We start from the raw sequence: 17353 nt of genomic DNA, 5'->3' as shown, positions 1-17353 counted from the left end.
GATATATACATGTATACCTGAGTATCTACATAGATATATACATGTATACCTGAGTATCTACATAGATATATACCTATCCGAGTATCTACATAGATATATACCTATCTGAGTATCTACATAGATATATACATGTATACCTGAGTATCTACATAGATATATACATGTATACCTGAGTATCTACATAGATATATACCTATCCGAGTATCTACATAGATATATACCTATCTGAGTATCTACATAGATATATACCTATCTGAGTATCTACATAGATATATACATGTATACCTGAGTATCTACATAGATATATACATGTATACCTGAGTATCTACATAGATATATACATGTATACCTGAGTATCTACATAGATATATACCTATCCGAGTATCTACATAGATATATACCTATCTGAGTATCTACATAGATATATACATGTATACCTGAGTATCTACATAGATATATACATGTATACCTGAGTATCTACATAGATATATACCTATCCGAGTATCTACATAGATATATACCTATCTGAGTATCTACATAGATATATACCTATCTGAGTATCTACATAGATATATACATGTATACCTGAGTATCTACATAGATCTATACCTATCTGAGTATCTACATAGATCTATACCTGTCCGAGTATCTACATAGATATATACCTATCCGAGTATCTACATAGATATATACCTATCCAAGTATCTACATAGATATATACATGTATACCTGAGTATCTACATAGATATATACCTATCTGAGTATCTACATAGATATATACATGTATACCTGAGTATCTACATAGATGTATACCTATCTGAGTATCTACATAGATCTATACCTGTCCGAGTATCTACATAGATATATACCTATCCGAGTATCTACATAGATATATACCTATACGAGTATCTACATAGATATATACCTATCCATTAAAAGTATCTACATAGATATACCTATCCGAGTATTTACATATATATACCTGTCCGAGTATCTACATAGATATATACCTGTCCAAGTATCTACATAGATATACCTATCCGAGTATCTACATTTATATACCTGTCTGAGTAGATATGTACCTATTGAAGGATCTAGGCATACTACATGTATCTACGTACCTATTTGAGGTTTCATCATCCTGTAGTACACCCTCCAGACAACATCCAGTGACAGACCACTGTCTAGGTATATAGCTCCAGCCAAGGACTCAAAGATGTCACCCAGAGCCTTAGGTACCTCCAGCTCTACGTACTCCTCGCTGGCATCTTCATTCTCCTGAACACACATAATTTGTCAATGATTAATATACAAATTATCATTCTTTTAAAATAGATTCATGTCAGCTTTTTATTTACATGTAGTAAATAATGTATGATGAACAACGTTTTTCATTAAATACTTCACTACACTTTCTGTAATTACTTATGTATTGCCCAAGGGCTATATGATTTAAAACATTAAAAAAATGCCTTCTACAGCCTTTCTGATGAAGCCAGATATCTGACAAAATGTTAATTCTACCATGTTTGCTATGTAACGCCAGTTTTGATTGGTTAAAAACCATGTATTATTTTCCAATAACCCATGCTCGTGCCAATAATACACGCTCGTGAGTCACGGCTGTTACAATTTTAAATATCTAATATTCACCCGTTTCATAAAAGGTTACTATAGCCGAGTGGGCTAATGGTTAGTCTTTCAGTATATTTTTATCACGACGCGAGTTCGAATCCTACGGAGGCCCCCACTTTTTTTCTTTTTTTTTTTATCCTTTTTTTTAATTTTCAAAACCAATGCCATATGATAGATGCTCTTGATCGTATTACTGTTATTTTGCCTGTATATTTTATCAACAAATAATGCAATACTCAAGAAATAAATTACAAGGTTTTCTCGGGGTTTCTTTGCTGTTTTTCTATTAGAAAGAGGTCGATCTCAGAACTAAACAGTACATGGTAGAATAGAAATAATCAACTTTGACTCGTGTATTGTTGCAGGATATACAACTCGGACTCGGATGTTTTGCAATTTTAATTAATAACTCAGGCCTGCTGCCTTCGTTATTAATTTAATTGCAAAATATCCTCGTCCTCGTTGTATATCCTGCAATAATACACGAATCATCGTTAATTATTTCTTAAATAAACTATGAATAAATGATGAGCTATATGATACTTGTCAAGTCCAAGTTAACTTTTTGTGTTTCCCTAGTGTTCTATCGGGCGCTAACATTGCTGTTTCATACGTCCGAAATATGAATGGTACATTTACCTGTGCATGACCATATCAACTCACAAGTAGATCTAGAAAGATGTTCACTTGTAAAGGCAATACAGGTCTAAAACGTGAGAGCTTAACATTCAGGGAAGGTTTCCCTGATAGTGAACTTGTACTTAATTACTTAGCAGATAACCCATGGGCATCGCACCAGATTGGTTTGTTTTTGTTTAACGTCCTATTAACAGCCAGGGTCATTTAAGGACATGCCAGGTTTTGGAGGTGGAGGAAAGCCGGAGTACCCGGAGAAAAACCACCGGCCTACAGTCAGTACCTGGCAACTGCCCCACATAGGTTTCGAACTCACAACCCAGAGGTGGAGGGCTAGTGTTAAAGTGTCGGGACACCTTAACCACTCGGCCACTGCGGCCCCTCATCGCACCAGAGCGGCCTATCTGCAGATTTTAGATTATTAAACCATTATTTTGGCTTGTGTAGGCAATTTAAAAGAGCGGGCAATTCACAGGAAAATCCGGTAGTAGAATGGTGCTGTACAGAATGTTTTCAACACTATCTCTTCACATTATGTTTTCCTAATAAATAGTTCATACAGGTCCATTGAAGCATTTTTCAATAATTTCAAAATTTTTCCCGAAAAACTAAAACAGGAAAAGAAATACCAAGAGGAGTGAAATATGAAAGCAAGAGTTGCTTATCAAAAGACAAAATGTCAAAAATCAAACTCTTGTCCTAATTGTTTCGAAAAAATTCGAAATCCAGGAATTCTCTAGTACAGCTAAATAATTACAAGGTCTGTACACCCCTGATGTTGTGAGCACTCTTGAGAAACACCTAATCACATAATATCGCACAAAACACAGCCATCAACTTACATCTTCATCCTCCAAATCTATCTCATCTTCTCTCTCCTTCTGCCTTGCCACAAACTTTTCAATGACCTGGAATAATGGCGGAGAAATGGCCTTGAAGTACTTGTGGAAGTCCCACTTGACTGCCAATGCAGCAAAGATATTGTTGTTGACCAGAGCTGACCGGAGGTCAGTCAGTACTCCTGGAGAGTATTTACAGGAGTCCTCATACAGGTGTCGTGTGATCACGTAATCCAGGATAGCATCGCCAAGGAACTCAAGTCTGCAATGTTAATACAGTGTTTAGGTCTCAAAATTAATATTCTAAAGTCTGTATATATCACCATCAACATGTTAACTGATGAGTGTACAAGTTTCCTAAAATATCAGCAATGTTATTCTTTAAACAGAATCAATGTCATTCGGTTACAATCAAATCACATAAAATTCTATCAAGAAAATTTTAAGGTCAAATACCATCACAGGAGTCTACAACCTAATCTTTTAGATATTTTCATTCTTTAAAGAAATTAAAGTATTGTTTAGGTAAGTCTGAGACCAAAGTTACTCTCTTTGATATTGTTTTTAGGAACAAAACTATTGTTTGGTTCAGGACAATGAGATAATCCATTGAGTTTATGGTCGTAACTTTGAAAAGAAGTCCTTTGGAAGAAGTAGGTCAAAGTATATTCTGGTTTAGAGCTCTCTGTAGGATAAGACAAGAATTCCACGACAGTGGATGGGTACCCTGCACAGAACGTTGGTTGATTTCAGGAGTTAAAGCATGGAGATATATTTTCTATTGACAAAGTTTGAATTGGCCCAAGAGAACTTAGAGCTATAGCACGGAAACAAATTTTCTACTTAGATAACAATGACAGACTGACCTTGACTTCCCATCTGAAAAAAAAAATTTCAAGCAAGCACTTTTGGTAAGGAAGATCTGCATGTAGTTTGAGCTTGATCAACCCAAGGGAACTTTAGTTACCTCACAGAAACAAATTTTCTATTTTTAGTAACAGTGACCTTGACTTTGTACCTGGAAAACAATCCCAAGCAAGCACTTGTGATAGAGAATATCTGTATGAAGTTTCAGCTTGATCGACCCAAGGCAACTTGAGTTATTGTACGGACGCTGCGACTGGCGATGGCAAACAATGAAGATCACATATTTCATATAACTATTTGATTTATTCATTGGTAACAGTCGGTGATATTGTTGTAGTGGTAGGAGGATGGTACCTACCTTTGGTAACAGTCAGTGATATTAGAATGGTACCTACCTTTGGTAACAGTCAGTGATATTAGACCGGTACCTACCTTTGGTAACAGTCAGTGATATTAGACCGGTACCTACCTTTGGTAACAGTCGGTGATATTGTTGTAGTGGTAGGAGGACGGTACCTACCTTTGGTAACAGTCAGTGATATTAGAACGGTACCTACCTTTGGTAACAGTCGGTGATATTAGAACGGTACCTACCTTTGGTAACAGTCGGTGATATTAGACCGGTACCTACCTTTGGTAACAGTCGGTGATATTGTTGTAGTGGTAGGAGGACGGTACCTACCTTTGGTAACAGTCAGTGATATTAGAATGGTACCTACCTTTGGTAACAGTCGGTGATATTAGAACGGTACCTACCTTTGGTAACAGTCGGTGATATTAGAACGGTACCTACCTTTGGTAACAGTCGGTGATATTAGAACGGTACCTACCTTTGGTAACAGTCGGTGATATTAGAACGGTACCTACCTTTGGTAACAGTCGGTGATATTAGAACGGTACCTACCTTTGGTAACAGTCGGTGATATTAGACCGGTACCTACCTTTGGTAACAGTCGGTGATATTGTTGTAGTGGTAGGAGGACAGTACCTACCTTTGGTAACAGTCGGTGATATTAGAACGGTACCTACCTTTGGTTACAGTCAGTGATATTAGACCGGTACCTACCTTTGGTAACAGTCAGTGATATTAGAACGGTACCTACCTTTGGTAACAGTCAGTGATATTAGAACAGTACCTACCTTTGGTAACAGTCGGTGATATTAGAACGGTACCTACCTTTGGTAACAGTCGGTGATATTAGAACGGTACCTACCTTTGGTAACAGTCGTGATATTAGACCGGTACCTACCTTTGGTAACAGTCGTGATATTGTTGTAGTGGTAGGAGGACAGTACCTACCTTTGGTAACAGTCGGTGATATTAGAACGGTACCTACCTTTGGTAACAGTCGGTGATATTAGAACGGTACCTACCTTTGGTAACAGTCAGTGATATTAGAACGGTACCTACCTTTGGTAACAGTCAGTGATATTAGAACGGTACCTACCTTTGGTAACAGTCAGTGATATTAGAACGGTACCTACCTTTGGTAACAGTCAGTGATATTAGAACGGTACCTACCTTTGGTAACAGTCAGTGATATTAGAACGGTACCTACCTTTGGTAACAGTCGGTGATATTAGAACGGTACCTACCTTTGGTAGCAGTCGGTGATATTAGAACGGTACCTACCTTTGGTAACAGTCAGTGATATTAGAACGGTACCTACCTTTGGTAACAGTCAGTGATATTAGAACGGTACCTACCTTTGGTAACAGTCAGTGATATTAGAACGGTACCTACCTTTGGTAGCAGTCGGTGATATTAGAACGGTACCTACCTTTGGTAACAGTCGGTGATATTGTTGTAGTAATATTAGAACGGTACCTACCTTTGGTAACAGTCGGTGATATTGTTGTAGTGGTAGGAGGACAATACCTACCTTTGGTAACAGTCAGTGATATTAGAACGGTACCTACCTTTGGTAACAGTCAGTGATATTAGAACGGTACCTACCTTTGGTAACAGTCGGTGATATTAGAACGGTACCTACCTTTGGTAGCAGTCGGTGATATTAGAACGGTACCTACCTTTGGTAACAGTCGGTGATATTGTTGTAGTGGTAGGATGCGTGGGTGAAAGCCTGAAGCAGGTATGCCCTATCACGGAATTTGTAGCCAATCTTTTCCTCAAATGATGTGTATCCTATCAGAAGGTGATCCATCAGACCTCTGTCAGTTTCGGAGTTAGACAGGAGTGGTGAGGGTGGACATTGGTAACCATAGGAACTCACATTTGGACAGTCCTCCTAATGTAAACAGATACATTTGTATATAGTAGCGTCTAAATTGATTACATGTGCCAAAATTTCCTCTGGCACCAGATATCTCTTACCTCTAGATACAGGCTAACCTAATCCTTTTTTTTACTCCACATTGTGAAGAAAGCGACAGACAAGTCCTCCACATTGTGAAGAAAGCGACAGACAAGTCCTCCACATTGTGAAGAAAGCGACAGACAAGTCCTCCACATTGTGAAGAAAGCGACAGACAAGTCCTCCACATTGTGAAGAAAGCGACAGACAAGTCCTCCACATTGTGAAGAAAGCGACAGACAAGTCCTCCACATTGTGAAGAAAGCGACAGACAAGTCCTCCACATTGTGAAGAAAGCGACAGACAAGTCCTCCACATTGTGAAGAAAGCGACAGACAAGTCCTCCACATTGTGAAGAAAGCGACAGACAAGTATCAACATAAAGAACTAATAGGCTCAACCTAAACATTTCACAATCACACTCATTTGGGAACGGTTATTTTTCTGACACACCAAGAAAATATTTTTTTATTACTTGACTTTTTTTATGACAAATTGGAGACCCCTATCTGTCCAACCTGACCCCTCTAGGACTCAACATAACGGTCAGGTTAACCTACCTTATAAGACAACACATGGTCCACTAAACAAATTTTATGTAAATTAACAACTTTTATATCCTTGTTTCTATTCAAATGGGTTGATAGCTGCATACCGGTAATGTGTAATACAGCATGGTGTGTATGACTGAGGTACATACCGGTAATGTGTAATACAGCATGGTGTATATGACTAAGGTACATACCGGTAATGTGTAATACAGCATGGTGTATAAGAGTAAGGTACATACCGGTAATGTGTAATACAGCATGGTGTGTATGACTAAGGTACATACCGGCAATGTGTAATACAGCATGGTGTATAAGAGTAAGGTACATACCGGTAATGTGTAATACAGCATGGTGTGTATGACTGTGGTACATACCGGTAATGTGTAATACAGCGTGGTGTATAAGGTACATACCGGTAATGTGTAATACATGCAGCATGGTGTATATATAAGGTACATACCGGTAATGTGTAATACAGCATGATGTATATGACTAAGGTACATACCGGTAATGTGTAATACAGTATGGTGTATATGACTGAGGTACATACCGGTAATGTGTAATACAGCATGGTGTATATGACTAAGGTACATACCGGTAATGTGTAATACAGCATGATGTATATGACTAAGGTACATACCGGTAATGTGTAATACAGCATGGTGTATAAGGTACATACCGGTAATGTGTAATACAGCATGGTGTATATGACTAAGGTACATACCGGTAATGTGTAATACAGCATGGTGTATATGACTAAGGTACATACCGGTAATGTGTAATACAGCATGATGTATAAGGTACATACCGGTAATGTGTAATACAGTATAGTGTATATGACTAAGGTACATACCGGTAATGTGTAATACAGCATGGTGTATATAGATTAAGGTACGTACCTTTGAGGCAGTGGGCACTGTTGTCTCCTCCTCCTGTACATCATCTACTGTGGCCGCCTTTGGTGGCAGAACTTTCAACCCGAGCCAGTACATGAACCTTAGAGCCGCCTTCTTACCACAGGAAGTGAGATAACATCCGATGAGGGACTCGACACAGTCGGCGATGGACTTGTCTGGGATACTGTGAAGCGTCTGTAGACAATACGAGTACATATCTACGCCTTTCACCTCATTCACTTCGATATCCTGCTCTTCCACCTGCTGCCATTGGTCAATATCCATGATCTGTTGGTCAATTTCATCCTCCGTTAATCTTTTATTCTCTTGCTGCATCTTCCTATGACCTTTCTTCTCAGCTGACTTTTCGTGAGGTTCCTTTGCCAGACCATTTGTCTTACTCAGGACGACATGTGGTACGGGTCCCTTACGTTTTGTCTCGTTGATGACATATCCGGGCGGCAGCCAATTCTCATAGGGTTCAAACTTAGTGGAGATCATGCACTCAGCTAGGTCCGTCTTCTTCCCTAATCTGTACAAGTTACAGTTACTGACCTGTTTACTCCGCAGGTAGCTAAGTTTTCCTTCATGTATACCTGGATATGAACAGTATAGATACACAGTGATGGCGTATTTGAGGAAGGAATCTCCGATCGTCTCCAGTCGCTCCAGACTAAAGAAGTCGTTGGCGTTTGACATGGTAAGAGCCTGAAGTATGGTGCAGGGACTAGGGCCTATATACTTACTCAGGTCAATATCTACATCCAGTGACAACAGTGGATCTGGGAATGCAACCTTGGCAAGATCAACAGGAGCGGATTTCTTAACCTCACGTTCATCTGATTTTCCAAAATGACCGACAGAGGCAAAAACATCGGCTACTTCATCAGAAATCTGTTGTTCTCCAGATTGGTTCTTATTACTTTTGGATTTCCCATTGTCAGTCACAGCTTCACCGGAGACCTTATTCTGTGAATCATCCATGGTCAACATTCCACCCTCACCTCTGTTACTCACAGGGTCATCCCAGCCTGAGGATGCTTGGCATTTTGTTTCAGCATTATCACAGTCAGTTTGAATATCACAGTTTTCGGCTTGGTCTAATTTGTGTGTATTGTTATCATGAGGTAAACTGTTGCAAAACGATTTGTCACCTTCATTGGCATAGTCTGTTGTCACTTTGCTGAAATCTTTCATGAGGCCATTAGAGGACAGGCCATTACACTGATGTTTACTTACTTTGCTAACGCATTTAGTAAGTACTGTTTGATCACAGTCGTGGTTTTCGAGTTTAGAGATTTCACTTTGTAGACAATACTTAGATTGAGAAATATCACATTTTATATCTTTGTTATCTTGACTTAGATTGCATTGCTTATTTGTTTCTTCTGCATAGGTTCCATTACATATTGTTGCTCTGCTGCCCTCATCATCACAAACAGACATTAATTGACTATTGTTATCATTCCCATTTTTTTCTTTGTTCACAACAGTTATTTGACTAGAGTAGTCTGCCCCTTCTTCCTGGTAAGCCTGTGGAGCCTGACTTTTCCCTGAAGTATCCACCCTTGCTTCTGTGTATCTATATTTGTTGTTTTCATCATTTTTATTAACAATTTCCTCATTTTTCACAACTTCAATTTCTATCACAGATTCTTGAAATTTCACATTTTCACTAGCAGGTACTTTGTTGTCATGGCTGGATTTCACATTTTCACAGGCAGCCATTCCGTAGTCATCGCTAGATTTCACATTTTCACATTCAGCCATTTCATTGCCATCACTAGATTTCACATTTTCACAAACAGCCATTTCATTGTCATCACTAGATTTCACATTTTCACAAACAGCCATTTCATTGCCATCATTAGATTTCACATTTTCAGAAACAGCCATTTCATTGTCATCACTAGATTTCACATTTTCACAAGCAGTCATTGTCATGCTGTGGCCGGATTTCCCATTTTTGGAAGCAGTTTTTGACTCATCATTGCTATTTTTCACATTTTCACTGTTTTCTTCTACGTTTGTATTTACAACTGTACTTTCCAGAGCTTCTCTATCTATACTGATATTTTCCAATTTCCCTGTTAATTCTAACACTTCTCTTTGCATATGTTCATTTGAAATTCCAGCCTGTTTGTCTTCAGAATTCATATCTTTGCTTTCTTTCAGAGAAAACTTACTTTCAGCACCATCCAAGTTTTCTTTTTCATCCTGCAAAGAGAAGCCAAAATCCAATGCAGGGAACTGGAACTCCTCAGGAAGGTCCACTTGCCCAATATTAGCACCAGTTGCGATACGGATTCTGATCTCCTCGGCAACCAGGAGATAATTGATTCTGTAAAGTATTGTGGGAAGGCAGACAGCTTTTCTCCAGAGTGATGAAGGAAAGACATGAACCTCACAAAGTTCTGGGACTAGAATTTGCTTCTGTTGTAGATTTTCTCTTCTGGCTTTCTTTGTCTCCGCACTGCTTGTTGGCAAGGCAACACCCTTTTGATTCATGTATCTCGGAGTGAGAAGATTAAGGCGAGCAGAAGTGTGATCTACATCCAGTAGAGGCTGCTCCTGATTGGTCACTGTCAGACCATATTTGGTAGTGTAGTATTCACTAAATGTCTTGTAAAGCTCGGGAGATGGGAATGCAGATGAAGGATTGAGATCACTGCGGATTTCAGCCACATAGAAATGCTGTGGTTGGTCAATATTACGATATGAAGGCATAACTACGGCATCTTCGTATTCTTGTCTTTTAAACTCGAACACTTCTCGTTTGGAGTCATATATGTTTCTCTTCACGGTTTGCTTGGAGTGCTTCACCAGCTCAATAAATTCCCAATCAACAAAGTAGTCTGAACCGTCTGTTCCTGGAATAGTAACAATCGTACAAGATAAGTATAAATAGAGGTTACACAACGAGTGGTTGCTGGATATGGAATTTATTTCACACGAGTAAGTTGTTTTTTAAAAGTTACAAAAGACACTAGCTTTCATGAGTGTCTTTTGCAACTTTGAAAAAATAACTTACGAGTGGGAAATAAATTCCATATCCAAAGATCACGAGTCGTGTTACCTATTTCTACCAAAATAATATTGGTTTGAATCAAAGGGAAACGTAGGGAAGTCTTATTTGCATACGCGAAATAAGACTTCCCTACGTTTCCCTTTGATACTTCATAGGTTGTGTACCTATTTCTACCACAATAATATTGGTTTGAATCAAAGGAAAACGTAGGGAAGTCTTATTTCGCGTATGCAAATAAGGTGTACAGGTGACAACCGGGACCCTGTGATGTGACATCATTGGATTATTGATGGCTTAAATAACAATTGCAGCTCCGGTCAAAGTTCTAATTCTTGACCAATCAAGACCGGAAAGTCATATTCCACTGGAATAAAACATATATATCCAACAGTCTGCACATTTATACAATGGCTTGAGAGTGGAGTAACACAGCGTATTGTGGTAGAAACACACATCCTTGATACTCCAGAAATATTGTTCACTTTTGTCCTCTGCACCCTTGGAGTATGTCATAGCAAAATGAAGGCACACAACTAGCTATTTGAATGGTGTCAGGGAAAAAATAACCTGACCAATCGCTAATCTGATGTATTTCTTTCGAAAATCACACATGAATGGCAATCAAGTTCAAAGTAAGTCAATTTAACATTAAGGCGACCTTGAGATTATTTGTTTTATATTAAAGGATAAAACTGGTCATTTTGTTTTATCCAAAAGGTGGCAGTGACAGAGCCTTAGGCATGACATATTTCAGAGTTGCAGAGAACAGATATAAATGTAACCCATGGTATATTGAGGATGGCAAACACATTTCCCAGAAGATTTAGTGGTGATTGGATGAATATAACTATATTAATTTTATAATCAATGTATATATGCATTCATTTTCGGTAACAGATAAACAATTTGTGCTCCTAGAAAGGAATAGCGGTATAAACAGGATTTTTTTTTATCTTAACGCCTACATTCCTGTAGATATGTTAATTGAAGTCTAATTTTAGTTCATTTAGCGCTAGAGTTGAAGTGCTAAATAACGTCAATCTTGAAATAAGGCTGATTATGGTGTTACAAATTTACCTACTGCATGTACATCAAAGTTATATACATAAAATGTAGCATCTATTAGGATAAGAACAAGATAGAATAATATAATGAAACTTCTTATGATGTCGCATTAAATCTCTTTTTTACCATCAACCCTAATTTCCGATGATAGTGCTAATTGATGAATGCACTGTCATATGCATACATACAGTCAGTACCAGGTATATGATGTGTACTTTGGTAATGTGATAAAAACAACCTTGAATATGTATGAACAATACATGTCTCCCTATTACAAAACTCAACTGAAGTTTTATTTTCTGTTCAGTACTGCCTCAATAACATAAAACTTGCCTTCATCTTTATATAAAAAGCAAAATTGATCTAACATCACTACTACATTGTATGTCAGATTTGTAGTACCGATCAGTCGACTTACTGCGGTTAAGAGGAATGATACAGTAGCCAAGGTCTGCCTTTTCCGGTTGAAACTCCATGGGGTCCTTCTCCAGACGTAATACTTCCGTAAACACAAATCGGTGAAACTCACGCAGTTTTGTGAGATCCTCCTTTGTGAAGGAGGTATCCGTCCGTAACAGGTCCAAGGACACAGTTACTTCCCCTGATCTTGTATACAATGGAAATGTAGGGATCTGAAAAAGCACATCATTAGTTTTTACAGAGACATTTCAGCCCCGCCTTATCAGTACAGCCCATTTATGTGAAGTTTCATTGGAATCGATCCATCAGTTTTGGAGGAGTTGTCCGGACAAACTTAAAGTTATGACTCTTATTGCAAAACCTGTTTATAGTGACCAGTTACCATAGCAACCATAATTCTGAGAAAAACAAAGTTACATACACAGCTACACATGGCCCTTTATACAGTAGACAAGATGTGTCTACAGACAGACAGATGGACGAACAATCCGATTCTAGTATACTCCAACCCCCTTCCTAACTTCGTCGTGGGGGTATAATGACAGTCTAGAAAACCAATTACAGCTTCAGTACACTCTACCTACCAGTCTATAAGCTACTATCTTACCTTTGGTATATGGTTAGAACTCAGTAATCCAAACCCTCTCCTTGTCTCGTCTGGTGTGTACACCCGGCGCCCCCTGGTGTTCTGATCGTCAGATATAGGCTGGGTCAGCGTTAAATGGATGAGGTATACGTAGTTGTTGTCTACAGTAGGATGACCTTTCACCAGGGATGACCCCAGCTGTGAATATAAACAAGAATATATTTCAGCTCTGTGCCAAAAACAAACACATGGAAAACATTGTGTAAATATTGTACATTCTCCTGTGACCAAGGTTATTTTTTTCAATTATAGTAATCACAGTTTGAAATTGATCCATGAAATTTTTGGCTGTTCTGTACCTTAACGAACTCTTTCTAATTTTAGGTATTTCTAAAAATTCTTTCGGGTTCCATCAAAATTCTCTGAGTGCAGGACTCGGGACTCGTATATAGATTTATCACTTTACATGTAGGTATATAATATGTGTACATAATATCTACAAATTGACTATCGTCACTTGCTTACAAGGCAAACTGAGCTGTACAATTTCCATAAAAACATAATTCTAAGTAGATGCTTTTGTGTAATTTTTATAAAACAGCATCAGATGGGTTTATCCCTTCAACTTAAGTTTGAAGAAAAAATGAATCTTTCTATGGTAATTATGACCATGGACCATATCATTTCCCTATTAATTTCATTTTCAATTAAAGTAAAACCCTGCTAATTTGAACTGCGACGGGCCATATGCAAGTCAATAGTTCGAGGCATATGGGGCATTATCAGAGGTTGGTCGTAGACCATTATAGGTATGGATCAGTCAGGGCCTAGATGTGCATACCATCAAACTGTCATTAAACCAAGCAAGAATGAATTCCAATAGAAATTCAACATATGATAGTCAACAACTGTCACTTGACTTTTGAAATATTTCAGTCAATTTGACCCTTTTTGATCCCACCCATCAGCCCCTAGGGTCAGACCAACGTGCATAACATCAAACTGTCATCGCAACCCATTTAGAGTTAATTAATCAGAAATCCAACAAATGATTGTCAAAAATGTGATTTTCCTATATAAACTATAGTAAAGTTTACCCTCTCCAAATGGGCATACATGAGACCCCAGTGTCATGAAATTCACAATTCTGGTTAAGCTCCTTAAGATCTTTCCATATATGAAGAGTATTTGATTCTATCTTATTTGGGTCTTGAGAAGAAGATTTCTGGAATCGCAGTCAATTTATACGTACGGTATACCCTCCTCAGAGACAAACATGAGATCCCAGAGTTAGGAGATCCCAGGATCATGAAATTCACAATTTCCACCCACCCACCTGTTTGATGTAATACTGTTTCCTCTTTGTTGTACCGGGCCTCGCCTCCCCAGCCACGTCTTCCGAGTCCCATGCACTGGAATCTTCCTCCTCCTTCATGAAGAGCTCCTTTCCAACAGGAAGTAACTGATCGTCAATTTCCCCTACAACATAAATACACACTGAATTATCTACCTTTACAGCACTCTTTAGCATTTCATTCCAAAAGCTGGTACATCTCCAAGGTATTCCTCACACACAAAGTAATATAGAGGTACATCAATATTTACCCTAAAACAACCTAAAACTTTAACATAAATGTCATAATAGGGCTGAAATTGGGCATGAGTACCAATTTCTAACTTTCTGCTGTTTCAACTTCAGTAATGAGAACTAAACTAACACAAGAGGCCCATGGGGCCTGTATCGCTCACCTGGTTGGATTAGACCAAATGTCGAAATAATGTTCATATTCAATTTGTTTTATTTGTAAAACTCTAACAATGCTATATATGGTTATAGTGTGGGAATCCGAACTGCTTTAAAGATTAATGAAGTCCAGACTCTCTAAGGTCTGAAAGACCTCAAGAATTGTTTATAGAACATGCATTCATCACTTTATGACAAGTAGCGATTTAAAGGAATTACCTCTATTTCACCTATTGGGCCCCACCCTTTTGGCCATTCGGGGGTCAGAGTCACCATTTATGCAAAATCTGTTCCCCTGTTTCTGACAAAGTTGGGTTCAAATCCATTCATAACTTGATGACTTATAGCGATTCAAAGGAATTACCTCTATTTCCCCCACTGGGCCCTGCCCTTTTGGCCCCTTTAGGGTCAGAGCCACCATTTATGCAAAATCTGTTCCCCTTCCCCCAAGGATGTTTCGGACCAAATTGGGTTCAAATCCATTCATAACGTTATGACTAGTAGTGATTTTAAGGAATTACCTCAATTTCCCCTATTGGACCCCGCTCCTTTGGCCCCTCGGGGGTCAGAGTCACCATTTATGCAAAATCTCTTCCCCTTCCCTCAAGGATGTTTCTGACCAAATTGGGTTCAAATCCATTCATAACTTTATGACTAGTAGAGATTTAGAGGAATTACCTCCATTTCCCATATTTGGCCCCGCCCCTTTGGCCCCTCGGGGGTCAGAATCACCATTTATGCAAAATCTGTTCCCCTTCCCCCAAGGATGTGTCTGACCAAATTGGGTTCAAATCCATTCATAACTTTATGACTAGTAGTGATTTAAAGGAATTACCTCTATTTCCCCTATTGGGCCCCGCCCCTTTGGCCCCTCGGGGGTCAGAGCCACCATTTATGCAAAATCTCTTCCCCTTCCCCCAAGGATGTTTCTGACCAAATTGGGTTCAAATCCATTCATAACTTTATGACTAGTAGAGATTTAGAGGAATTACCTCTATTTCCCATATTTGGCCCCGCCCCTTTGGCCCCTCGGGGGTCAGAATCACCATTTATGCAAAATCTGTTCCCCTTCTCCCAAGGATGTTTCTGACCATATTGGGTTGAAATCCATTCATAACTTTATGACTAGTAGCGATTTAAAGGAATTACCTCTATTTTCCCTATTGGGCCCCGCCCCTTTGGCCCCTCAGGGGTCAGAGTCACCATTTATGCAAAATCTGTTCCCATTCTGCCAAGGATGTTTCTGGCCATATTTGGTCAAAATCCAATGAGAACTTTATGAGAAGTAGCGATTTGAAGCAAATGTTGACGGACGGACGGACGGACGGACGGACGGACGACGGACGGACGGACGACGGACGCCGCGCCATGGCATAAGCTCACCGGACCTTCGGTCCAGGTGAGCTAATAATGGAGACTATCATATTCCTTTGAATGTAAGACGTGCAGTGCCAACATAATGCCGGAGGAAAAGTTTTTGAGTATATAGGAATATGGATCGGAGACATTCAATACTGGAGCACAAGTCTTAGGTTTTTTGTTTGGAACAGATTCTGCTAATTCTAGCAGCCAAAATACCTCTCAAACCAGCATTTATGACAAAAGCCTGTAAGTATTTCAGGATACATCAAGGGGAGGAAAGAGAATATTATCAACTAGATGAACATTGTAAATCACTAGATTTTCTTGAAACTCTCCACAATTAATGGAGAGATGTCACCTCGCTGATTAAATCTTCGACAATCAATGGTACAATGAAACACTTATACTACCTTATGGAGGAAAATCCTTCCAACACTTGCATCTTACAAGTTGGTACCTCATCCAAAAATTGAAGATCACATGAATGTTTGTATCTTACCTATTAAAGATCACATGAATGTTTGTATCTTACCTATTGAAGATCACATGAATGTTTGTATCTTACCTATTGAAGATCACATGAATGTAAGTACCTTACCTTAATATTTGAAGACCACACAGACCTTTATAAGTGGATGATCACATGTTTGTAGCTTACCTGTACACATATTTCGTACCTAAATATTGAATGATCCCATGAATGTTTATATCTTACCTGACTTATGGAGAATCTCACAAGCCTTCAAGGCTACTGCTTGTTTGGCCAGCATCTTGGTAGGCATGTGTATTCCCTACAAATATAATACACACATACACACTGACATAGTCTAATTTGTAGATAAAAACCAGAAATCCCATCTTAGTGCCTGTCTCTGAATAATAACCATTACTTCCATCATGTAGGTTTGTACTTTACTGTTCAATTCTACTCTTTTCTCTAAATACTTATCTTTTCTATCAATACACAATATTCTCAAAACAAAATGACTGTCTCATTTTTTTTCTAATCAGTCTTAAAATTGAACAAGTAAAGCCAAGGAAAACCTGAATATGAAGTTTTGAAAATAGTCTTCTTCAAATACATGTACTTCTCAAGATAAAGTATTTAAACAAGGATTGTCTATGGACAAAGCCTGCAATTTGCATTGAAAAGCCAACTATCTGATGATGGAAGGCTAAAACAAAATGACCCTCAAACCTGAATTTCTTCTTTCAATGGAGAGTTGATTGGAAGTCTCAAGGTGGCTCTGTACACAGTCTGTCCCCCCTTCTGAGTCAAATGGATTGTACACTTTGGGGTCAGGTGGGTGAAATGCATCACTTGGCAACTTGGCACAATATCTGTGTACAGATAACAAAATAAGGAATAATATATGGTAAAACTTTACATACATATCTGCACATACAGA

At 38.6% G+C, this 17353-nt stretch overlaps 1 protein-coding gene across 1 annotated transcript in view; it reads right to left on the bottom strand.

Annotated features, from left to right (window-relative positions):
* LOC117323090 (endoribonuclease Dicer-like) overlaps positions 1–17353 on the bottom strand; it is a 29575-nt gene that overhangs the window by 6535 nt on the left and 5687 nt on the right. The window contains 10 exon segments of the mRNA XM_033878101.1: positions 1122–1278; positions 3114–3372; positions 6009–6226; positions 7743–10609; positions 12251–12464; positions 12860–13036; positions 14175–14317; positions 16660–16735; positions 17143–17256; positions 17258–17285. Coding sequence (XP_033733992.1) covers positions 1122–1278; positions 3114–3372; positions 6009–6226; positions 7743–10609; positions 12251–12464; positions 12860–13036; positions 14175–14317; positions 16660–16735; positions 17143–17256; positions 17258–17285 — 4253 coding nt within the window.

This window comes from Pecten maximus, chromosome 3, assembly GCF_902652985.1.
Source record: "Pecten maximus chromosome 3, xPecMax1.1, whole genome shotgun sequence".
Taxonomy (NCBI): domain Eukaryota; kingdom Metazoa; phylum Mollusca; class Bivalvia; order Pectinida; family Pectinidae; genus Pecten; species Pecten maximus.
This window is presented reverse-complemented; position numbering and strand designations above follow the sequence as displayed.